The following is a 27,015-nucleotide window of genomic DNA, read 5'->3' as shown; positions in this document are numbered from 1 at the left end:
AGAGAAAGAGAGTGAATTTAATTACAATTCTGAATACACTGTAACAAAATTCTACATCTGAGACAAAAGGTGAATAATTTTGTTTATTACCAAAAAAAACCCCCAAAAAACAAAAATATAATAAATAAATAAATAAAATAAAATAAAAAATACAATAATAAAAAAAAAAAAATAATAAAATAATTGCTGATATAGACCAACATTCCCATATTGGAGCTTTAGTTTAAAATAAAATAAAATAAAATAAAATGAAATAAAATAAAATAATTGCTGATACAGACCAGCATTTCCATATTGGAGCTTTAGTGTGAAATAAAAAAAATATATAAAATAAAATAATTGCTGATATATACCAGCACTTCCAAACTGGACCTTTAGAGTGAAAAAAAAAAAATAAAATAAAATAATAAAATAATAATAATAATAATAATTGCTGATATAGACCAACATTTCCATATTGGTTAAAATAAAAAAAAAAAATAATAAAATAAAATAAAATAAAGTAAAATAAAATAAAATAAATCCAAAGAAAAATAATAATTGCTGATATATGCCAACATTTCCATACAGGAGCTTTAGTGTGAAATAAAATAAAATAAAATAAAATAAAGTAAAATAAAAAAAAAAAAAAAAAAACAAATAAAACAAAACAAAAAACAAACAAAACAAAACAAAATGAAACAAAACGAAATAAAATAAAAAAATAAAAAATAAATAAAATTAAATAAATTTTAAGAAAAATAATAATTGCTGATATATGCCAACATTTCCATACTGGAGCTTTAGTGTGAAATAAAATAAAATAGAATAAAATAAAATAAAATAAAATAAAATAAAATAAAATAAAATAAAATAAAATAAAATAAAATAAAATAAAATAAAAAATTTAATAAAATAATTGCTGATACAGACCAACATTTCCATATTAGAGCTTTAGTGTGAAATGAAATAATAAAATAAAATAAAATAACTGCTGATATATGCCAATATTTCCAAACTGGACCTTTAGTGCAAAATAAAATAAAATAAAATAAAATAGTTGCTGATATAGACCGACATTTGAAACTTTAGTGTGAAATAAAATAAAATAACAAAATAAAATAAAATAAAATAAAATAAAATAACATAACGAGTGGTTTACGAGTGGTCAGCTTTAGCTTTTATTCTTGAATGTCCCACTGACCTCCTTAAACTTGTGTGCAAGTTTCTCTGGATCCATCTCCACAGGAGAGAGCATGTCTTCATTCTCTGCCAGGTCAAACACCTCGATGGCATTAGGAAACATGGGGCTCATCTCTTCTTCTTCATCTGTGGCATATTCACCCGTCTGAACATGGACAAGAAATTGAGAAAAAAAGAGTTGGATATCGAGACACACGCTGATTTACAGTGCAGCTGAGATTTGTATATCTGACCCAAATCAATTTATGAATTTTGAAGCTGTATCAGACATTTGATAAGAATTCTTAACTTAAATGATTTTGTATTGGTTTCTGATCAGTGTGTTAATAACATTAACCACTAGGTGTCAGAGTTAAGCTAGGCAGAAACCAATTGGATCAAGGGGAAACACATGCCAGGACACTGTAAAAAAAAAAAAAAAAAAAAAAAAAAACCCTGTGACTGGCCAACCACCATTTTGAATTGACTGTGCAGCTGCAGGAAGATGAAGTAAAGGCAAATAAACGCAAACTGAAAAAACTGCAACCACGTGATTCATTGATGTGCCACATTTGGAGCTGTTGAGAATATCTTGGACCACAAACAAACATACAAAGTCTCTCAGGAATTTCTGAGAAACACCACCATGAAAGCATGTCCCGACACATCTGGGAAAAAAAAAAAAATCCAACATGCTCTCCACATCCTAAAATTGCAATCACTCTGACCTTCGAAGGCCGTCGAACACCCAACAGTCCCTAAGAGCCACTGCAAATACACCACTATCACAAACATCCTTTTAACAATGGACTTCCCCTGCAAGTTGGGACATGAGCAGGCAAACTCCCGCATAATGACTTCCTGTCTGGATGAGTGAACATTGTAAACTCTTATCAGGCAAACAGCCACAGTTAATGACACATATCATGACAGAATCGCTTGGTGAACATCTTGATTCCTCTCAAGTAACGGTTTCTTGTTAATCGTGACTTCTGCTAGTCTATTTTGTGGTTTAGTATCCGTACAGCATTGAGTGATACAATGACTATTATTTACAAGAAAAGAGTGGAAATCAAATTACGACAGTCTCTTATTTTAAAGGGATGGTTCAGCCAAAAATAAAAATTCTGTCATTAGTTGCTCACCCTCATGTCGATGCAAACCTGTAAGACCTTTGTTCATCTTCAGAGCGCAAATGAAGATATTTTTAATGAAATCTGAGAACTTTCTGACCCTGCATAGACAGCAATGCAACTGACACGTTCAAGGCCTAGAAAGTTGGTAAGGACATTGTTAAAATAGCTCATGTGACATCAGTGATTCAACTGTAATTTTATGAAGTTACGAGAATACTTTTCAGTTGGTGTCTATGCAGGGTCAGAAAGCTCTTCAATTTCATCAAAAATATCTTTATTTGTGTTGTGAAATGAACGAAGGTCTTACAGGTTTGAAATGACACGAGGTTGAGAAATTAATGACACAATTTTTATTTTTTATTTTCTTTAAATGATATGTATAGTTAACATATATGTTCTATAAAACGTAATTTAATGTAATTTAATAAAGCTAATGATACAAACTGAATAGGACATTTTTAGAAAAAAAATACATTGTAAAATTGTAAAAATACAAAAGCAAAATTGAGGTACAAAATACTTTGGTTATAGAATATTCTTTCAGATTAAATAATTATTATTCATATATTATTCTGTACTGTACTGTATGCAGTCAAAAAAAGGTAATGAAAACAATTACAAAATATCTGATGTGTACTGATTTAAACTACTCCGTTATTAAAAAACTATTATATATGATTAAATAATTATAAATGTATAATATAAAATATAATAAATAATACATAAATGTTAATATCAACTTAAATAATATATAATTATGTAATAATTATTTATTATAATTATTTAATATTTTTGAGTTTTGAAGTCAGCACAATTTTTTTTTTCAAAGCTGCATTTGTGATGAAAAAACAACAGAAATATTGTGAAATATTATTATATTTTAAAACTTTTATATTTTAATAAATTTTAAAACATATTCAGATTATCGAAAAGCTGAATTTTTTTAGCATCATTACGCCAGTCTTTAGTCAGATGACCGTTTATTATATTAAACAGTCCCTATTAACATTTCTTACATAGATTTTTTCAGGATTTTACTTACTTATTTTTGCTGAATATAAAGCTCAAAAGGACAACATGTACTCGAAATAGAAATCTTATAACATTACAAATGTCTTTACTGTCTTCAATAAAAGTGTTCATTTCCTGTATATACAGTTGAGGTCAAAAGTTTACATACACCTTGCAGAATCTGCAAAATGTTAATTATTTTACCAAAATAAAACGGATCATACAAAATTCATGTTATTTATTTGGTACTGACCTGAAAAAGATATTTCACATAAAAGACATTTACATCTAGTCCACAAGAGAAGACAATAGTTGAATTTATAAAAATGTCCTGATTCAAAAGTTTACATACACTTGATTGTTAATACTGTGTTGTTACCTGAATGATCCACAGCTGTGGGTTTTTGTTTAGTGATAGTTGTTCATGAGTCCCTTGTTTGTCATGAACAGTTAAACTGTCTGCTGTTCTTCAGAAAAATCCTTCAGGTCCCACAAATTCTTTGTTTTTTAAGCATTTTTGTGTATTTGAACCCTTTCTAACAATGACTACATGATTTTGAGATCCATCTTTTCACACTGAGGACAACTGAGGGACTCACATGCAACCAGGGGCGTCGATAGGGCTAATCATTCGGGGCTCGAGCCCCGAAAGATTTTTCTTTAGCCCAGAATGTTTTGTAGCCGTATGATTTCCAAGGAGTTCACGGAATTTGTCATAGTTTGAATGAATTAATCATAGGTCGGTCATTACACTTTAACCAATCGCCATGTGGACTAGTTTCTGTAAATATTACGCCGCAAAATACCATTTAAATAAGAATCCTGCATGTTCTGCGTGTCTCTTTATGAATGAATGGTGCAGACGCAGACGTGCGTGACGCTCTCGGTGATTTCACATAAAAATGCATGAACAACATCTCCAGAACTGCTCTGAGAGTACTTTGTTTCATTTGAGTAAACCAGGGTCATATACTCAGAAATGTAAAGGTATTTTATGGAAACCCATCAAAATAAAAGTTTGGTTTAGCTTGTTATAGACATGGTGGCAGAAATATATTTACTATCATTTAGTCGAACGTACGTACCTACTACTACTGTTCAAAAATTAATAAAACTTTGTTACACAATATTTCTTCCATCTTTTACATTTTATTAGTGTATCCCCTTTATTTGCCAAAAATAAAATTTAATTTTCATGAATTAAAAGATAAACTAATATTTTATGTCTTTATTTCATAACCAGAAAAATGTAAATACACAACACATAATTTCATAAGGCTGTTGTAGAAATAAATAAAAGTTGTTGTATGCATTTAAATAAATAGACATGCTAAAACAAATTTGGAAACAATAAAATATAATGTGAAAAAAAAAAAAAAAAACACTTCATAGGGCCCTAAACATAACTTAACTTTTGATAAATTGTATAAGTTTAATTGTTTTCATAAATTAGACATGTTTTTTGATTAATAAAATCAAATGTATCCATTAAAAAGGAGTCCAGAAAAATTAGAACAGAAAAAAACGAATTTAGAATAAATAACTAAATAAATAAATAAAATGGAATTTAAAAAAAAAAAAAAAAAAAAATGGGGCCCTATTTTTGCATGCAAATATATATTTTAAATGTATTAGTTCATTTGTGTAATATATTTTAGTAAAGTTATAATTTTGTGATAATACTTTGATATATTTGCTATTTGCAGTGATTACTATTTACCATTTTTTCATAGTGTAACAATGTTGTTTTGTGCCACTGCTTTGGCAAAGTATCTGTCCAATGAACTAAATCGAAAGCACAATATGACTGCTCACATGATGAGTTCATGATTCAATGTTTTCAGAGTATCAGAAGAGTGGTGAGTCAGGTCATTAACCTTTTTTCTTTGTTAACTTATAGCTCTTATTTTTGAACTCTCAAAGTGCACCAGATTAATGAATTTAACTTCAAAATATATCCAACTGACCTCCCTAGAAGGATCCAGGTTCTCCTGTGTCTTACGTAATTATGATGTGAGCTCCCATCCACCACTACTAGCCCCTGATGTTTTGCCACCAGCCCCTGATGTTTTCAAATCCTAGAAACACCCCTGCATGCAACTATCACAGAAGGATCAAACACTCACTGATGCTCCAGAAGGAAACACGGTGCATTAAGAACCGGGGATGTAAACTCTGAATTTGAAGATCAGGGTAAATTTAACTTATTTTGTCTTCTGGGAAACATGTAAGTATCTTCCGTAGCTTCCGAAGGGCAGTACTAAATGAAAAAAATATGATTTAGGCAAAATAAGAAAAACATACAAAAATCCTTATTCTGTTCAAAAGTTTTCACCCCGGCTCGTTTTTCCTGCGTTCTTCCAGATTCTGCAAGGTGTATGTAAACTTTTGACTTCAACTGTATATACGTTCATATATGTCTGTTTGAAAAAAAAAAGAGGAGAGGGGCTTCTGTTTTTACAAATGTATTTTTCTGTCTCATTGAGCCCAGTTTGTCATTCTGTCTCCCCATGCACGCATGCATCCGTCTGAACTCTGCCATGTGGGTGAAGTAGCAGACAAACTGTCTGTTTCGGCAGCTCTCAAACGTTAAGACAACATCAGACTGACGTGAGCTCAGTGTTGCGGAGGAGAACGCGCTGAGAGGGCACTGAGCTGGCAAATCTAGCCGCGAGACGCGCTGCCATGGAATTCCGCCCTTACTTTCACACCCCAGATCTCCAAGAATACCGATCGCGAGAACCGTGAATCTTCAGCATCTGAATTATTAATCGATTCCCTCACGCCACGGCAATGTGGGCAGGTGTGGAGGACAGTTATGAGACATGCACAGGATGTACAGCATGAACGTGTTAAAGCAATGCAGTGCTTTAAAACAGAGCTAATTATTGTGATTTCATAATTCCTGAGTGTTTTGATGAAGAAATGTTGACATCCTGTTTTCCACTGCATGCAACCAGAATCACTTTAATAACCCATCATTAAGGGGCACAGCTAGATTAATGCAATTAAATTGTTCAAAACCCCCCACATTTCTTTAATTGAACTTGATTTATAAGCTTTGAGCATTTTAAACATCTCATAACAGTGAAAACCTCAGGTGTTTTGATGCACTGCCAAGAACAAGGTCAAGCACCCCCCCCCCCATAAATCTGTCACTACTGAAGTGAAAATAATATTTTAGAGATGGAAAAACATGGCGTTGCAGAGAAATGTATATGATTACAGTCTCTGAAGAAAACATTAAGTGAAATTAGTCACTTGACTCTTCACCTCTTCTTTGCTTCCATCGTCTCGTCAATCCTTCTGTTCAGTTTGTGTGCAATATTTGTGTTATTTCTTAACATGGAATGTTTTTCCTTTCCACCCACATGATTTGTTTGTGAGTATAAAGTTGTACTGAATGAATCTGAATCAAATGTGGTTGTTCGAAATTCAAGGCAAAAACAGAGTCTTTTAAATCCAACTCATCCCAAAGTGGAGAAACAGACAGCAGCCGATGAGGCTGTGATGACGACAGCCCTACAGTAATATTGTGTCTGTAAGAAAGCCACTGACCTGGCTCTCATCTTCTCTGTGCCGTCAGCAAATGTTATGTAAAAGTATGACACACACACACACACACACGCTGACTAGGATTTCCAGTGAAACTTAGGAAATCTGAGGTCTGTGGTGCAAAAGAGGAGTATGTAACATATGCAATCCAATGCCACGCAACTGAAGGGAAAATAATGGATTTCTATAAAACCTACAAATACCTAAAAATAGATTTCACAGACAGGGACACATTTTTATTCATATTTAAGCCCCAAATATATCCAAGCCTCAAAGATAAATACAGCTATTCTCATGAAATCTGTTGCCTCACCTGGTCACCTAAAAACACCTAGTGAATCAATGACACTGACAATGACACTTTGATCAATGTACAATGTCTGGGTGTGCATAAGGAAAACTTGTGTCAACAGACAGAGAAAAGTCCCACAGTCCCTGGCAAAATATTTACAGTAATATAATGAAATCTTTGCCATTAATAGGTTAAAAAAAAAAGGTGGTGGAGTGTTTGGGAAACATATTTGAAAATGTACGATTTCGGTTACATGATTTGGGGAAGAAAACTGAATTCCAATTTTTCTGATTAAAAAAATTTGGAATATAAATTCTGATTAAAAAACAGGCTTGCTTTATTTGTTTGTATTTCTACACATTTTGGCCAAAATTGTGTAATTTTATATCAATATGGCTGTAAAATAATAGTAATTGTTAAACAAAAATATGCAAAATACTAAAGAAAAAAAAGTATTTAAGTATTTAATTTATAATTTTATTTTATTTTTAAATTTCAACAGCATAAATTACAACACTAATATTTATGGTTGTCTTAATTTCTTTTATTTTGATGAAACACTGCAGGAAACCCTTAAAGCTTCTGTTTGGTCGTAAATAGCGTCTCATAAGAAGTACATATGTTTACTTCATGAAATGTGAATAAATGAGCTTTCCATTGATGTATGGTTTGTTATGATAGGACAATATTTGGCCAAGATACAACTATTGGAATCTGAGGGTTAAAAAATCTAAAGAAAGAGAAAATCACCTTTAAAGTTGTCCAAATGAAGTTTTTAGCAATGCATATTACTAATCAAAAATTAAGTTTTGATATATTTATGGTAGAAAATGTACAAAATATCTCTTGGAACATGATCTTTATTTAATATCCTAATGATTTTTGGCGTAAAAGAAAAATCTATAATTTTGACCCATACAATGTATCGTTGGCTATTGCTACAAATAAACCCGTGCTACTTATGACTTTTTTATGGTTTTGTGGTCCAGGGTCACATATGGGAAGATGGTTTATGCGTGTTGCGTTCCAAATGCACATTACAGTGACCCAAACTCAGAGCAGATGCAGAGTTTGTGTGGAGCAGCATTTACTGAGCATGAGCCGCTCATGTGTAAATGAACACAGTGCTGCGCTTCACTCTGAAACACGCAGTGCATATACTAATTTAAATCTGCATATATCTGCATTAGTCACTAATTTAAAAAGTTGTCTGCTAAAGGCTCCATTGTGTATCTAAGCTTTACCTCTTCGTCCTCTTCCATGTAGGGGTTGTAACGTTGCTCCATCATTTCTCTCTGCCATCTCTCCTGCTCCAGTGTCTGCTGGATCAGCTGGGCCACCTCACTCTGTTCCCCCGGCTTCTCCCGGCCAATCACAAACCTGCAACACACAAATGCCAGCCAATCAGACAAGACCTAGTGGACTAGCTCTCATTCCTTAAGTGAGTACTGTACTGTTTTCAGGAAAAGACCTGCATTAAGAAGCCTAAAAGGCTTAAAAAACCTGAAAGCTGTATGCTTTCAACTGCATCCTATTTAAAAGTGACTGATTGCCAGCCGCCTCTGTGCTGAGGTATTTCACAGAAATAAGAGTTATTATTAAACATGTTCTGTCCCACTGGACTTAAGCCTGGTTTGTTTAATCACATTTTCCATTTCCCTGCACTACAATCAAGCACCATACACGCCTAGCCAGAACAGCTTAAGAGAAAACAGGACGCAGATGCGTGAGCTTGTCTGAAATGCCACAACTACCCGATCCCTCATTGTGAGACACAACTACACTGTAAAAAATAAAAAACACAATTTGTTGAGTCAGCTTAAAATAATTTGTTACCCTGCTGCCTTAAAATTTTAGGTTCAGTCAACTAAAATAAGTTTAGTCAACTTGAAATGTTAAGTTGTACTAAGAAACAACTTAGATATTTGTGTTTGCTAAACTTAACAGATAGGTAAGTAACCCAGCTGCCTTCAAATTTTAAGTTGATTCAAATCAAATATCTAAGTTGTCACTTAGTATAATTTAACATTTCAAGTTGAATAAACTTTTTTTGAGTTGACTGAACTTAAAATTTGAAGGCAGCCAGGTTACAAATTATTTTAGGTTGACTCAACAAATTGTTTTTTACAGTGCACACAGGTCTTTATCTTTGTTAAATCAAAGTAACAGAAAGCAGCGATCTATTGATACACAGCACTGTCAGGCAGATGGTAGCTAGTGAGTATCTGATGCCAAATGAGACAACTAATGCTAACAAATCGATTAATCGTGATAAAACGCATCCAAAATAAAACTTTGTATTTACATAATATATACATATGTGCGTAATATATGTGTACAGTGTATATTTATATGTATACATAAATACACACACATATTAGTGTTGCATGATTTACTGGTACTAGAAAGGTATCGCAATACCTTTCTTTTAAAAACGGTACGATTCTGCATTTTACTAGTAACGAATACGTTAAGAATACATTTTGATACGAGCCATAATTTCTGTGTAAAAACAAGGACGGAATCACAAGATCCAGTCATAAAAATGGAATTTATTGGAATATCACGGAATATCATGGAATTTCGAACCCTGCAGGTTCTGTGCATCTCTGTATGAATGAATGGCGCAGATGCGCAGTTTCGTTTACTACACACCTACAAAAATGATTTCAGCCTCTACCGCCTCAATATATGAGTACATGAATACATAAACATGATCTCTAGAATTGCTCTAAGAGACACTTCATGAACATTTTACCATTACTTCTGAGAAAAACCATTGTCTTCACAGCAATCCATCAATATAAAAGTTTGGTTTAACTTGACAGAAATATTACTTAATGTAATGATAGTGCTGCTACTACTAATAAAACTTTTAATAAAACAATATTCAAGGAATACTTAGCAGAAACAAAATATTTAACAGAATTTATTTACCAGAAAATTGTAAATAAACAACAGTGTTTCTGAATAAAAAAGAAATAATATATATTATATAATAATATAATAATTTTCTAAAATAATTAGACATGCTTTTGATTATTAAAATGCAATGAAACTATTAAAATGGAATCTAGAAAAGTAATGTAAAACAGATAAAAATAAAACTGATTTTGAGAAAAATAATAAAACACATTCCATAGGGCCTTAAAAATATATTTTTTTGTTAAACTTTTAATAAATGGCTGTTAAATTGTGTAAGTGTCATGATTTCAATTAATTAGACCAAAAAAAAAAAAAAAATAAAAACGGAATCCAGAAAAATTAAAATGAAAAAAAAAAAAAAATATATAGAATTTGGAAAAAATAAAATGGAATTCGGGAAGAAATGAAACAGATTTCATAGGGTCCTTTTATTTAATTTGTGTCCTTGTTTTATTGTATTTGTCTTTTAGTTTGTATATGTATGTGTGTGTATTTATATTGATTTAACAGCACTAGAGAAAACAGAAGATAATGATAGATTAAATAGAGGGAAATTAAATTCTAAAACACTAAAACCTGAGGTCTACCTGAATTTTTGGTACAAAAAACATGTGCAACAAAAGTTCAAAATGAAGCAGTGGATCTCTGTAAACACAAAGTCTGATAATACTCCAATGATTCTTTTTTTTTAATTGTTTGGATACAGAAATAAAGAAATTTGGCATTGGTCTAAATATTTTTTAAAGTGAATATATCAGAATTATTTTATGTATGTAATTCTATCACAAACACACTGCCATTTAAAAGTTTGGGACAACTTTGTTTTTTATTTTTAAGGAAATAAATACTTTTATTCAGCAAGGACTCAATTAATTGATCAAAAGTGACTGTTTTAAATTGTCTAGAGAAAAATGTATTCCAAATAAATGCATGATTATAAATAAAAGAATGATTTCTGAAGGATCATATGACACTGAATACTTGAGAAATGGCTTCTTTAAATGTAATTTTAAATGTAATACTAATTCACAAAATGACTGTTATGACTGTTTGAAAAAAATGAATAAAAGTATAAATAAATAAATAGTCTGACAAAAACATAAAAAAACCCCAATAATATAATTTAACATAATATAATATTAGGGCTGGTGAACGATTATTGGCGATTAATCGTATACAAAATAAAAGTTTGAGTTTGTCTTATATATGTGTATAATTATTATGTATATATAAATACACACAAATTAATGTATATATTTAAGAGAAATATGTTATGTACAATATATATATATATATATATATAATATAAATTATATAAAAATTACAATAAATACATATACTTAATATAAATATTTCTTAAATATATACATGAATGTGCTTGTATTTATATATAAATAATAATTACACACAGTACACACACATATATTAGGCAAACTCAAACTTTTATTTTGTATGTGATTAATTGCGATTAATCGTTTGCCAGCCCTAATATAATATAATATAATATAGTATAACATAGTATAATATAATATAATATAATATAATATAATATAATATCATAAATCACCCAACCAAACCTTGACCTGTGAGATTTCACATGAAGTCTCTGTGAAAACGTTTAATTATCTTACTTGACAGTGCCGCTGGTGTTCCTGAGGACCGATGCAGCAAAATTTTGGGTCACGCCCACCAGGCTGGTTCCGTCCACCTCCACGATCAGGTCATTCACCTGGATCCTACCGAAAGAAAAAATAACCAGGATAAAAGCTCAGGGAGAAGAAGTGCATGTGTAAAATGGCTGCTACAACTTGTGCCAAGATACTGATCAATCTCATCACTATACGTGTAAAGAAACTCACACTGCCAAAGGAATCATTTATTCGGCCTGAAAAACTGACCAACAGCAGCAGTGATTCAGTGGCCCACTTAACCAAACCTCTTCTTGTATTCCAAGCTGTTAAAATGATCGATCGATCCTTTCAGTCATAAAACAAGTCAAACTCTCCAGGCCCATCCAAAACAGCCACCGGCTGCCTGTCTGCCAAGGCGCATGTACGTTTGATAGACAGCGGGAGAACCAATGAGGTGCCAGAGAGTGAGGATGAGGTCAAAACGTCTCCCACTCAATATCTAAGAACTTCTGTCACACATGTGGCGACAGCTCATTTCAGCATTGGCTTATTACATTTTTATGTCTCCTGTGGCTTCCAGGTCGACTGCTTCTGCCTGTCACGCCAAAATGAGGAAGAAGCCACTGCAATGCACCATGAACCTACTGACTCAAAACCGAAGAGAAATAACAAACGTTATGAGTTTTTATTAAGATTCCTAACACCCGCTGAATCTCCTGCAAACGTCATGAGCAAAACTGGGCTTCTCCAGGCTGAACTGCTGTTATTTTTCAATCCTCTTGAGCTTGACAGATAGAAATAGCTTCTCTGTGACCTCCACGACTCACTCCAGGGCCTGAAGAGCTCAAATGCCATCGCAAGGTCAGATTCTACTCAATAGATCAATAAACACCATCCCTCTATCCATGCACATATGTGTTGGCTAAATACCTGGTTGAGTATAACTCCAGATACACTTCTGGTTCATAAATAACAAAACCATGGACACTATTCATTTTGACAAAAGCATAAATGTAGTCTCATATCAGTCTAAAAGCATCAGTCTCACAGTTTCCACTGCATGTCTGGAGATTCATCTATGACTTCGGTATTTAATCCGTTTTGCAGACTGGTGAAAGCAGATGTCCTGGTAGTACTACAGACTGACAGAAGGTAAAGGAATCCTAGTTTCTTTTCACTCTCATTTTCATTCAAATCCATATAAATCCCACTCATGTCCTGTAAATCTAACTGACCTTCCGTCTCGGTGGGCGGCTCCTCCTTCCGTCACTGTCTTGACGAAGATTCCCAGTTTTTCCAGGCCCATGTCTGCGCCGGCACCCATCCCGATGATGCTGATTCCCAATCCGTCTTTATCTGAATGAAAGAAAACACAGTGTTAATAACAGTTTCCATGCTTTGATCACACTTCTCAAAAATGAACACAACACCAAGTATTAGTATGCAGAGATACAAATAGGATTTGACAGCAAAGGGGAATTTTTTTAGTAAACGAAGTTTAAATTTCAGTATGTTCTTCATGCAAAGTCATCGCACAGATGTGGAATATAGCCAGCGTTAGCGGTTAAAAAGTATATAAATTGTAATTTTTTTTTTTTCTAGAAAATAACCAATCATTTTGCTAGATAAGACCCTTCTCCCTCAGCTGGGATTGTTTGAAGCTACATTTAAACTGCATTTTGGAAGCTCAAACTCCACTATATGGAGATAATTTCTGAAATGTTTTCCTCAAAAGACATAATTTCTTTACGACTGAAGAAAGAAGACATGAACATCTTGGATGACAAGGGGCTGAGTACATTATCTGTAAATTTTTGTTCTGGAAGTGAACTAATCCTTTAAGTGTTCTTTTATTATTTAGAAAAGACAGCATAAATATTCGTCAAAATGTGTCTTTTTGTGTTATATGTGCATAAATAATTACAGAAATCATACAACTTTTACAAGTCTATAGAGTGTAATGCTGTGGAATTTACTGATTCGGTTAATCGGTCATATGATCACTATAAGAAAACTTTCTTTAAATCAGAAACAAATTAAAACACTAAAACTATTCTTAAATTAGAATAATAAAATAAAAAAGTTACAGTCAAACCAAAATGTATTCAGACACCTTCAACATCTCTTGCATTATCAACACTTTATTCACTATAGTTTAGTATATGGTAATAAAATATGACAGGAACTAAACTGTTGAACTGTGTCAGAACAAATTCATCTTGATAATGTCAGATAACTGATAGAAAGATATGTAACAAAACATGGTCAGGTCAAAGGGTCAAATCAAAAGCTTCTGGTCCCAAATTTATATCAGTTTTACTGACAGTCCACTGTATGAGAACTTTTTGGGTATAATATGTCACAGTTTACTTTATTTTGCTATCCTCACTTACAGAAATGTGACTCTGGACCACAAAACCAGTCATAAGGGTCAGTTTTGTGAAATTGAGATTTATACATCATCCGTATGTATAAATCTCACATGAATGGCTTGTTAGACAATATCTGTTATAACAATATTTGGCAGAGATACAACTACTTGAAAATCTGGAATCTGAGGCTGCAAAAAAACCTAATTATTGATAAAATCACCTTCAAAGTTGTCCAAATGAAGTTCTTAGCAATGCATATTACTAATCAAAAATTAAGTTTTGATATATTTTAGATAGGAAATTGACAAAATATCTTCATGGAACATGATCTTTACTTAATATACTAATGATTTTTGGCATAAAAGACAAATCAATACCTTTGACCCATACAATGTATTTTTGGCTATTGCTACAAATATGCCCGTGCTACTTAAGACTGGTTTTGTGGTCCAGGGTCACAAATAAACTATAGTGTCTTGCACCCACTAGTAAAAAAAATGTCAAAAATTGTATCTGGTGTCTGAATATTTTTTGTTTTGACTGTAATAAAAAAAAAAACTGTAAATGCGCATTAAGGCATTTAGATGGCAATAACTAAATACTGGGATAATGAGCTGGAATTAGTATGTGACAAATCCTGTGACTGTAAATCATTTGAGCAGATTTTAAGATTATAATTATTTAGCAATTATAAAAACATTGGATTCCAGATAATCCTCTTGAAATGATATTATTCTTAATCACTTTTTTTTAGTCCAGATCGGTGGTAACTTTAACATTAGCATCGCAAAATAAAAACTACACAGCCGAACACAACTCCTCTGTGTTTACGCTGTGATATTTCACATGCGGTAGCTATGGTAACCGCCAGACTGCTTTAGGAGAGAGGGCCCGACCCCTCCGATTTTCTAATCAGCAAAAGCTGCTTACTTTACAGAGCAAAACAAGCTGCTTTAGTCAGTTTGTTTAGAAACAGGAAGTTAAGGACCCTTAAGACAACATACCACACAGGCTCTAAAAACACACACATGGAAAAACTCCATTGGCCGCCCAAGTACCTTTCTCCAGCTCGACGGGGAAAAGGTCCAGTCTCTCCACCCTCTTTTCCAGTTCATACTCGGCCGAAGCCGCCATGGGGTCAACCTCATCATTACGCCTGTCGTAGTCCTCGTTCGAGTATGTGGTGAAAACCTGGGAAAACAAAATCAAAAAGCTTAATGTATGGCGTATTTTAAATTGTATTTTTGCTTTTCTCTGCTAGAGACGCAATAAGTCATTCACACTGAGAGCAGGTGACAATTACTGTAAGAATTATGAATTAATTAACACCGGCTGTCAGGAGACTTGGGTTCAGATACTGGTCACACACACACACTGTCTATCAGTTAGTCACCATGACAGGGTCTATATTGTTTCCTAACCTGGATTATATTCAAGCTGACAATTGCAACAGTTGTTTCATTGGGTGAAAATACATGGAATACAAGTTTTCAATTGTTGGCATGAAAAATTAAGTCTGCAGCTTTAAAGATTCAAAGAGGGCCAAAAGTTCACCCAAAAATGAAAATTACCCCATGATTTCCTCACCCTAAAGGTGTATATGACTTTCTTCTTTCAGACGAATATAATAAAGCAATAAGCCGCAAGAAGCCATGGTTTACAGTGAATTTATAACTAGCTAAGGGGCGTTGTTAGGCACAAGCTAAGCTGTTATAAATTCACTGTAAACCACGACTTCATGGGGCTTATTGCTTTTATAAAACGGTTATTCCATATACATAGTATAATTTCACAAAATAAAACAGAGCAAATAAAGTGTAATGATATAAATAAAAACACTATTCTTCCACCAAACAATGCAGTTCCTAGGAAACAATTGTAGTTGCAACAAAGTGGTCGCTGAGCAACACACAGATGTAAACAAAGGTGTATGTTTGTAGAGTAATTTACAAAAGCTTCAAACGTGGCTCAACCAATCAGAATCAAGGACCGCAACTATCTGTTTTATAATTTGAGTTATATTAAAAAAATGTCCTGGCTGCTCCAAGCTTTATAATGGCAGTGAATGGGTGTTGAGATTGTAAAGCCCAAAAAAGTGCATTCATCTATCATAAAAAGTACTCCACACGACTCCAGGGGTAAATAAAGAACTTCTGAAGTGAATCGAAGCTATGCGCAAGAAAAATATCCATATTTAAAACTTTATAAACCGTAATCTCTAGCTTCCGCTAATTGTTGTACATGTGTTCCCGAGAGAGTGGTGTTCCAGCAGATGAAGTAGGACGTATGCGTAGCGTAAGATCCGGTGAGAAGCGAGAAACGCAGAAGCGTAGATGAGTGAGCAAAACAAAACAGCAGTCACGAATTAGACATACAAAATGAGGATTTGTAAAGAAAAATGTTGGACGAGACTGGTTTTCCTTTGCTGTAAACAAAACTTGGTTCTCGCGAGACTAACATATTCTCACCAGAAGCTAGAGAATATGGTTTTTAAAATTTTAAAGATGGATATTTTTCTTATAAAAACACATGGATTCACTTCAGAAGGCCTGTATTAATCCCCTGGAGCCCATCACTTTTTATGATGGATGGATGCACTTTATTGGACTTCAAAAAATAAACACCCATTCACTCCCATTATAAAGCTTGGAAGAGCTTGGAATATAACTCTGATTGTATACGTCTGAAAATGAAAGTCATATACACCTAGGATGGCTTGAAGCCGAGTACATTTTAATCTTCATTTTTGGGTGAACTATCCTTTTAAGTGACATTTTACATTTAAAATAACCTTGTGATAAAATCATCTGATATTATCTGAATATAATAGTGTGCAGGGTTAAAAAATGTACTGAGTACCGTTTAGTTGCAAAAGCAACTATTAATAACTATCAATGGAGAAAGAAGCTTTCTGGGTCCAGATGGTGCAGTTACGACATCGACCAGCAGGTGCTAACTGGGCCATGCTACTCCAACACACCAAACAGTGTTAGACAGATGGAGTGTATGGGAGACAATCATTATTTTAGTGTTTCATTTGGTACAGCTAGTGGAAATTACACACCTTTGGGAAAACAGTTCAGTGCTTAAGTCATCTTCTTCAGTAAAGCCGTTTTTTTTTTTTCTATAGCTCTGGGCACCACTAACCGCACAGCTAAAGCAGCAGTTTATACAGATACAGTCATGCATCATGTTCTCCGTCAGAGATACCGGGGCTCTGAAACCGCACCAGCATATGGCTGTATCACAGTGGGTTCATTTATAATAGTTGAGAACTACAACAGCAAGCTGAAAAAAAGAGTGCCATTCTATATAAAGAAGCACAGTTTACCCATGAGTCTTTAGACAGCACTTGTGTACATCTGCTGAATATCTGGTGGTAACAGCTTCCTGTTTAGGGTCGTCTTTGAAAATTATTTTTTCCTCTCTTGCTAAAGCCTACGTTACAAGCACTGAGAGGTGAGTAGCAAAACAGAGCAAAATACAGGAAGGCACTTTTTCCATTTTGACACTATCAAGTGAGTGACAAGTGTGTAAATTGCTTGAATGATTCATTCAACAGACTCATTCAAAAACGTAGAGTCATTTGGGAACAAAACAAGAACCGAATCATTGAAAGATTCACTTAACCAATTATTCAGCAGACCTGTTCAAAAATATAGAAATATTTAGTGCTTATGGTTGAATAACAGATTTTGTCATTAATTTGATTTTTAATTTTTATAACATGATAATAGATCTAAAAATATATTTTTAGACCACAGCCCAAGTTGTATAAGAAATATATCTATTTCAATCATCTGACTAGATTTTTCCGCCAACGCATCATTGCTTAATACAGATAACAAAGTTCATCACTTATTCCGAACAACATTCTGACTGATGGCAAACCGTTATTTCAAAGAAGGCAAAGTTTTACAGATGAATGATTAAAACACCCTACCCTCATTTCTTTTTCTGATTCAATCTCTTCCCATGCTCTACTGCAGTGGGAAATCATAATTATATCAAAAACTGCTGATTGTAGAAATGTACGACAGTAGCTGAGTAACGCTCATTGCCCATCTGTCTCTCCTCTGGTGCTGCTGTCAACTTCTTTTTTTCTTGGAAAAACTACAGAAAACTGCATATCATAGTTGGGTACAAGAGGACATAATGCGGCAAAATTGCAGACGTTTACTTTTTTCCACTTAGCTTCTCTTTTTTTTCATTTTTGTTTAGTCATTTTCAACTTCCTCAGCCTACCCCATCCCACTCAGCTTGTGTCTTTCACAACCACTAGCTTCCTCTTATTTCATCTCCTTTTTTTTCATATGCTCACCCCGTATAAATTTTTCTCTTATTCTTTTCATTTCAAGGAATAGTTTACCTTCAAAATGAAAATGTTTTCAAATATTACTTTCTTTTCTTTTGCGGAACAGAACATTTTATGCAGGTCTTGTTGATACACAGACAGTTCATTTTGACAAGAGCTCTAAAAAGCACCATAACAGTCTATATAATTTTGACCATACCAGAGTCTACGAATGAACTATGAATGAATAGCTCAAAAGAACTACCTCAAGAGGCTTAAGCTGGTTATTAAAGGGTTAGTTCACCCAAAAATGAAAATTTGCCCATTATTTACTCACGCTCAGGGCATCCGAGGTGTATATGACTTCATTCTTTCAGACGAATGCAATCAGGAGATGTATTAAAAATTGTTGTGGTTCCTTTATAATGCAATGGGTGGGTGTTTCTCTTTAACAGGTCAAAACAAGTCTAATAAAGTACATCCACCTATAATAAAAATTGCCTCACACAGCTCCAAGGGGTGAATAAAGTTCTCTTGTAGTGAATCGATTTTTTGTAAGAAAAATATCCATATTTAAAACATAATAATCACTTTAATCTAGCTTGTGCTAACAGTTGTACACAGAAGCCACTACGGGTGGATGCTGTTGGATGTATGCATTGCGCATGTGCCTGTGAGTCTCACGAAAACCAACGTTTGTTTACAGGAGCAAAGGAAGCAAAGTTTCCTCACTTTAGCAAAGGAAAACCAGTCTCTTCTTGGCTTATATCCAAATCCTCCAACATTTTTCTTTACAAATCCTTGTTTTGCTCTTCTAATTCATGACAGCTGTTTTGTTTTGCTCTCTCCACTGGACATTCACGCATATGCAACGCCAACATCCTACATCATTTGCCCGGAACAGCTTCCGTGTACAACAGTTAGCGCAAGCTAGAAAAAAGTGATTATTATGTTTTAAATATGGATATTTTTCTTACAAAAATGCATCATTTTGCTAGAGGAGGCCTTTATTTAACCCCCGGATCCATGTGAGGCACTTTTTATTATGGATGGATGCACTTTACTGGACTTTTTTTGGACTGTTAAAGAGAAACACCTGCTCATTGCTGTTATAAAGCTTGAAGGAGCCGGAACTTTGATTGTATTCGCCTGAAAGAAGCAAGTCATATACACTTAGGATGCCTTTAGGGTGAGTAAATAATGGGCGAACTAACCATTTAAATTGAACTTTTTGACTTTTTGACTTAGTCACAGCGGTTAACAGCCCACAGAAGGGCAAGATTATCAGTGAATAACTTCAATATGTGTCCGCTCTCAGACAAAGCTATCATATGGCTTGAGAAGATATGGAATATAGCGCATGAGTCATATGGACTTGTTTATGGCTCTTAACAGCTATAGTCACGAATGAAGCGAATGGAAAAGACCTTCTTCAAATATCCTCTCTTTTCAGTCTACAGAGGAAATTAAGTCATACAGGTTTGTAGGGCCTCCATAAAAGTTTTATTTTATTTTTTCCAAAATTCAATTTTTTTCCTTTTGAATTTTTTACATATATATATATATATATATATAAATCAGAAAACATGTCTCATTAATTGCAATCATGAAACTTATACAGTTTAACAGCAATTTATTAAAAGTTCAACAATAATTACATTTTTAAGGCCCTATTTTTTTTCCAAATTCAGTTTTATTTTTACCAAATTCTGTGTTTTCCATTAATTTCCTGGTTTCCATTTTAATGGTTTCATTAAATTTGATTAATCAAAAGCATCTCTAATTAACTAGTATTATAAGAATTTGTTTATTTGATTCATATATTTATTTTATTTTTTTCAGAAATACTGTTTTGTGTATTTACATTTTTCTGGTATATAAATTCTGGTAAATATTCCTTAAAAATAATGTTTTAATCATGATTTTATCATTTGTAGTAGTACTATCATTACATAAGCAATATATATCTGCAACAGTTTCTTCAAGTTAAAGCAAACTTTTATTTTGATGGGTTGCTGTGAAGACCTTCAAGCTTCTGTTTGTATAAGATACTATGATAGTTTTTCTCACAAGACGTGGTAACATGCTCATGAAGTGACTCTCAGAGCAGTTCTAGAGTTTATGTTTAAGTGTTCATATATTCGTATATTGAGGCGGCAGAAGCTGAAAACACAGCGAGTGTACTACACTTCGTGTGTAGTAAACAAAATTGCGCATCTGTGCCATTCATTCGCACAGAGATATGCAGAACATGCAGGATTCATATTTAAATAGTCTTTTTGGTGTAATATTCACAGACACTAGTCCATTTTGTGTTTGGATTTAAGTGTATTGACCTACTTTTGATTTACTCATACCAAATTTGGAAAATTCTGTAACATTCCGCGTTATACAGTAAATTCCATTTTTATGACTGGATTCTGCAATTCCGTCTGCATTTTTTGCATAATGGAAATCATAGGTCCCTAGGTTTGGATTGAGAGGGGAATGAGTACATGAGGAGTACATTTCATCATTTTAATTTCCTAAGACGCCAAACAAAATCTTGAAATTTCGTAAAATGAACTGCATTTGATATTACCTTCATCTGGTGGGAAAACTGTGGCAAATTTGCTTAAGGTGCTCAAGGTGATTTCTAAAAAACGGTAGCTGGTTTATTATCTTGAAACCCATCTAGACCACCTAGAAACCAGGTAAAATCAGCTACCATCAGAATTGTTCCAGCACAGCTAGATTTCATGTACCACACTACCATTTTATTTCTCTCTCACACCTCCGTCTCTTCTCTGGGTCACTCCTCCCTTCCTCAGATCGCTCGATCTCTTATCTAAAAATACTCCCTCTATCGCGGTGCTTGAAGTGAACAGCAGGTCGGAGCACCCTCACTGTGAATGCCATCGGCCTGCTCACATGTCTCTGTCTCCATGGCAACGGCCCGGCTTGGCGATTGTGATTATGACATCGTTGTGCCATTTTTCCCCCTTTTCTCGTTCTCTCCCTCCCCCTGCTTCCTCTTGACGGCTGTGCAATGCAAATGTATATAATAATGAAATCACGTCTACATTGCCTGCATCACCGCATATGTGATTTCTGACTAAAGATGAATAGATAAAATGCCATAAAGTTGAATTCTGGGATCACTGCATTCCAGTAAACACAGATTTGGTCAGTCAGGTCTTACAGGCCAGTTCAAACAGTGACGTGCCAAGTGCCATCTGTGGGTTGTCTGTCGTTGGCTAGGAGTCTGTTCCATCTTTCTGTCTCTTTTTGGTGTCTCCCTTTCTGTACCTCTCTCTCAGATGGAATGTTGGACGGGACGACAGAAATTCACAGGCCAGATGTGTCTGAAACACATGCAACCTCTGCGAACTCTGTTTCCACATAGCAGAAAAGAACTCATAGTCTTCGCAGACCTCAGTCAGAGTTCATGCCACACTTCATTTAATGCAAATTAAAACAATACCAAACACGTTTTTTAAAACTAGGGTCCAGGAACCTCCAGGGAGTCCAAAACCTCCCCAAAATAAACAAACATATAAATACAATTACAATACCATTTAAATTAGTTGTGGCCTAAGACCTACTGAAATCTTTTGAAACCAACTGAATGGATGGCACATCTATTCTTCACAAACTCATTTTCATTTGTGTCAAATGGTGTCAAGCCTGACTAAGGTTCATATTACCACCATATGAGTCTTGTGGCTCATTTCCTGTCATTATTCTCACTTATCAAAGACGTAAATGACAAGAAATTCAGCCTGCTTGAAGCACCGTACTTCAAAGATCTGCCATACCAACAGAACAAGCACATGACACTAAAAACAATAAATTACAGTGACTGTTAATAAATTCGAGGTCTGAACCGCACATGCATTTGCAGTGTGTGCATGTGGAATGCAGATGGTTTGACTGTGTGTTTTTGGCTCACACACTTTAAACTCTCACTGGTATGCAGAGGGACAGTGCAGTGTGTTAGCATTACAGCAGCCTGCTCCCCTCCCTCCCTCACACACACACACAAACAAACCCTCGTTTATCTGCATGCCACAAACTTAAAGCTGCATACAGGAAGATGTGGAGGGTCCTGGAATGTGAGCAGCCACACACACACAAACACACACACAAGCACATGCATTTACGAGTCATCATCAGTACATATAAAGCTGTGTGTGTTGATTTCAAGTGAATGTGTGAATGAAACAGAGTGAGATTTTAAGATAGAGTGGTGGTTGATCAATATGGGTTTTTCAAAGGTTTTTTAAAATATATATAAAACTGTGATGCTTTTAATGGTGGCATCACATTTTTATATAGAACTGTGATTTCAAAGCAGATTTTTTTTGCATCATTATTCCAGTCACATGATTTTGAATTCATTCTAATATTCTGATTCGCTGCTCAAAAATATTTATTATTATTATTATTATTATTATTATTATGTTGAAATCATTTAGCATCTCAAAACCCACCCAAAAGGAATGAAAACTAGCCCAATTTTTGCCCTGTCCAATCACAGCTGACAGCAGCTTTATTTCATTAATGTCCTTTAAAATAAACATTTAGATTTTATTTATTCTATGTTTTGAATCTTAGCAAGACTTGTTTATATGTAGTATCATATATCAATATTTATCAGAATATTCATTTACCATTATTATGGAAGGAAATGCTTTGAGAATGCATGTAAACACACATATATATAAATTATCATTAATTAAATTTTTTTTTCATACATTCTTTCAAGCCGACTGTTAATTTAAGGCCCCATAACTTTATTCACTTTATTTTTTCCTTAGATTCTGTGTTTTCCATTTTATTTATTTTGTGTTTTATCATTTATTTTGTATGATTTATACAAATTTATCATGAAAAATCCTGTCTAAAAACTTTAAAAATGTAATCAGTCTTTTAAAATATAATATAATAACATTTAATTTACGAAATTAATTAATTCTGATCATGTGACACTGAAGACTGGAGTAATGATGCTAAAAAATAATCCTTCATCACAGGAATAAATTACGTTTTAAAATATATTCAAATAGCAGTTACTTGCAATCAGTAAATGTTTAACAAACGGTCCACAAATAGTATTCAATACAACTTACTTTCATGATTTTCATGATAAATTATTCTATCAATGATAAATGTCTAAATATATACATATATATAGATCAATCTGCTAATTTCTAACTGAACAGAAAAAATGGTGGTGGAACAATTTTCTCTCAAAAACTGCTAGTAAATTTGACAAAAAATACAAAGAAATGCCAAGTAACATTGAATTAAAGGTAAATTGTGAAGTAGTACAGTACTTTAGTGCTTTACAGCATTTACAGGGACATTCCATTTTTAAGTGACAATGGCAGCCCTCATCCAAACCCCAAACCTGGGTTTTACTACGCCAGATCTTCAATTCAACCCCAATGCAACAAATGCAGAAACCCAAAGTGCAACAATAAACAGAAACACAAGTGTGTTTGTATGCACTTTTGTATCACACTAGTTTATTTCCCGCTCTTCTTCAAGCAAGCAACTGTGCTAACGCCTTTCTCCGAGCCACAGTGAAAATCAGCCTCTCTAGGCACTGTTTTGACACTCCTCGCCCGGTTGCCATGGAGATTGTCTTTACATGCAGACCGATACACACTCGCACACACAAACACACTCACAAACACTAACACAAGGTGACACCGGCGCACACATGAGAAACCATGGGCGTTCTGAAAGGTTGTGACAAATATTCTGAGCAACCTGTGTTTGCCTAATAATTAAAGCCCTAAAAAATCACATGTGATTCGGCTGCAGTGTGGTCTACAGAATCCCCCACAGACCGGTCAAGAAGAGAAAGAGAGAGAGAAAGAGAGAGAGAGCACACCAGCACAGACGCAGCAGGGTGGTCAGAACAGCACTGAACATTTCCTTCATTTCCCCTCCAATTTAATATTCATCTAATGCAGATTAACTCATCTGCATATAACAAAGCCAGTGATGTCCTTCTCTTGTAGACGTTTCATTACCATTTAATCCTTTGCTGAATGTCCAATTCATGAACACCTTATGAAGTCCTGGACATTTATGAAATATGCAGACTTATGAAACAGACATGTGCTGAGGCCATGCCGTCTAATGTTATAATAGCACTAGTCACATACAGCATGTACGGATGTTCCTGACCTAATAAGAAAGGATGATGGATAAAAACTAGAAGAGAATAGCATATAAGTATCATGCTAAATGCCTACAATTTTTATAAACAGCCTTTGAATCAGAATGCAGTAAGTGAAAGCTATTTTCACATTATTGTTATGTATAACTGTTGGCTGTCTGATCAAATCATGCCTTAAAGTGCTCCTATTATGCCATTTTAAAGGTTGCTAATATTGTTTTATGAGTCTCCTGAAACAGGTCAAAAACACTTTAGTTTTCTCCAAAAACAGATTTAATTTTACCTCATTTCTAAATGATTCGTAAACGACTTGTGCAAAGCAGTTTGAAGAATCAGTCTCTCTAAACCCCTCCTTTCCGTGAGCCCTCACTGCTGTGATTGGTCAGATGATTGGTTTACTGCGTACAGCGCGTGTCGGAAAACGAAACGCCCATTGCCATAACTGAATGACAGCTCTGGAGACTTGTCAATACATAGAAAAGCTGGCATCGAGTTTACCATACCAATTCGAGCCAGAGTTTGACAATGAAACGGCTGAAGTGGCTGATCGACAAGTTAGCACGGCCTACCGGGAAAAGTGCTCCCAATTTGCTTATGTAAGTGAACCGGGCACACCTCTATGTTGTAAACTTCAACACTGTATAATGCATTTAGCGGCTTTCACATTGAACTTTGAGCGCGATGTGCGCACCTTGCTTGCCAGTGGTGAGCTCCGTTGCGCGTGCGCTTTGGTCGACGCAGAAACAAGCCGTCCTCACACGGCGCAAGCAATTGAAATGAATGGGTATCATAGTGCAGCGCTTTCCGCGTTCGGTGTGAAAGCCGCTTTGTCATTACTCCAACTAATGAGACAGACAGACAGTCAAGCTGCATCAATCACAACTTTTTAGACTACAGTGTGTCCTCAGCTGAACAACAGAACTACAGAAGCATGATTTAGCCGGTTAGCAAGACATGTGCAGGGTTGTTACACCACATAACATACACAACTACATATTTTGAACGATCGCTAGAAAATACATCTTTGTAGATTCATCTTTTGGAAGTGAATATAAAATAAATTTACTCTCACAGCGTAGGATTCAGCGTCTTCTCAACATGACGTAAACCAAATGGAAATTTTACTGCGTTTGTGGGCGGGCAAGTTGCTTGCAACGTAGAACGTGGGCGGACATCATGCAAATGTGTTACTTCGTGACGTATGGCCGTAACGAAATAAGATTCGAATTCCTGACGACTCGTTCAGGCGATTGTGAGCCGACTCTTTTTTTTGATAGACAATAACTTTCTTTATCGTGCACTGTCGGCTTCACAACTTTGCAGATAGTTTGTTCAGATTCAGCTACATGACACACTACATGAAAGATCATATTTGAAAAGGCATAATAGGAGCACTTTAAGAAAAATATGTTACTTTGGCTTATTTGGCAAATGTTTTTAATAAAATTATTTTTTTGGTTAATCAAAATAAAGCTAAAATATAACAAAATACAAATACTGGATGAAAAACTTTAAATGAAAATTAGAAAATGTACTGAAATAAACTGAAATAAATTATCGAAGCACTACAATTATTAAATAAATAAATAAAACTAAACCTAAAAAAAAAAAAAAACATAAATTAAACCTAAATATTATTATATTATAAAATTAAACATTTAAATTAAGATTCCACTGAAAATATAAATATATAACAAAGCTAATTCAAAGTAATAACACATACACTAAAACAAACTTGTGGCTTATGGCAGGGATCGATCTTAGGTCCAGAACTGTTTATAAATTATATCAATGACATGTGACAAAATAAAAAATAATTATTATTATTTGGTGATGACACAAATATTTTCTGTTTCAGAAATAATTTACAGCAGCTCTTGAAGGTGATAACAACAGAAATCAATAAATTAAAACAGTGGTTTTATATTATGTTTTCGTTCAAAACTCTTTTGTACATTGCACATTTTCACAGCTGTACACTGTAAAAAAAAGTTGCAAATCATAATAATAAAAAAATATATTATTATTATTATTATTATTATCATTATTATTATTATATGTGACTCTAGACCACAAAACCAGTCTTAAGTAGCACAGGTGTATTTGTAGCGATAGCCAATACATTGTAGGGGTCAAAATGATAGATTTTTCTTTTATGCCAAAATCATTAGGATATTAAGTAGATCATGTTCTTGTTTCGTAAATTTCCTACCATAAATATGTCAAAACATACTTTTTTAGTGGTAATATGCATTGCTAAGAACTTCATTTGGACAACTTTAAAGGCAATTTTCTCAATATTTTGATTTTTTTGCACCCTCAGATTCCAGATTTTCAAATAGTTGTATCTTGACTAAATAATATATATCCTATCCTAACAAACCATACATCAATGGAAAGCTTATTTATTCAGCTTTCATATGATGTATAAATCTCAATTCTAAAAAGTTGACCTTTATGATGGTT

The 27,015-nt window shown here is 34.0% G+C and overlaps 1 protein-coding gene across 1 annotated transcript in view; it reads right to left on the bottom strand.

The window, feature by feature from the left end:
• Positions 1 to 27,015, bottom strand: part of ppp1r9ba (protein phosphatase 1, regulatory subunit 9Ba) — a 59,750-nt gene that overhangs the window by 8,441 nt on the left and 24,294 nt on the right. The window contains exons 3-7 of the mRNA XM_051104524.1: positions 15,142 to 15,274; positions 12,947 to 13,067; positions 11,712 to 11,816; positions 8,400 to 8,535; positions 1,184 to 1,327 (exon numbers count right to left, since the gene is read on the bottom strand). Coding sequence (XP_050960481.1) covers positions 1,184 to 1,327; positions 8,400 to 8,535; positions 11,712 to 11,816; positions 12,947 to 13,067; positions 15,142 to 15,274 — 639 coding nt within the window. The remainder of the gene's footprint in view (positions 1 to 1,183; positions 1,328 to 8,399; positions 8,536 to 11,711; positions 11,817 to 12,946; positions 13,068 to 15,141; positions 15,275 to 27,015) is intronic.

This window comes from Labeo rohita, chromosome 3 (genome assembly GCF_022985175.1).
Source record: "Labeo rohita strain BAU-BD-2019 chromosome 3, IGBB_LRoh.1.0, whole genome shotgun sequence".
Taxonomy (NCBI): domain Eukaryota; kingdom Metazoa; phylum Chordata; class Actinopteri; order Cypriniformes; family Cyprinidae; genus Labeo; species Labeo rohita.
The sequence above is the reverse complement of the archived record's forward strand: the minus strand, read 5'-3'. Positions and strand labels throughout refer to the sequence as shown.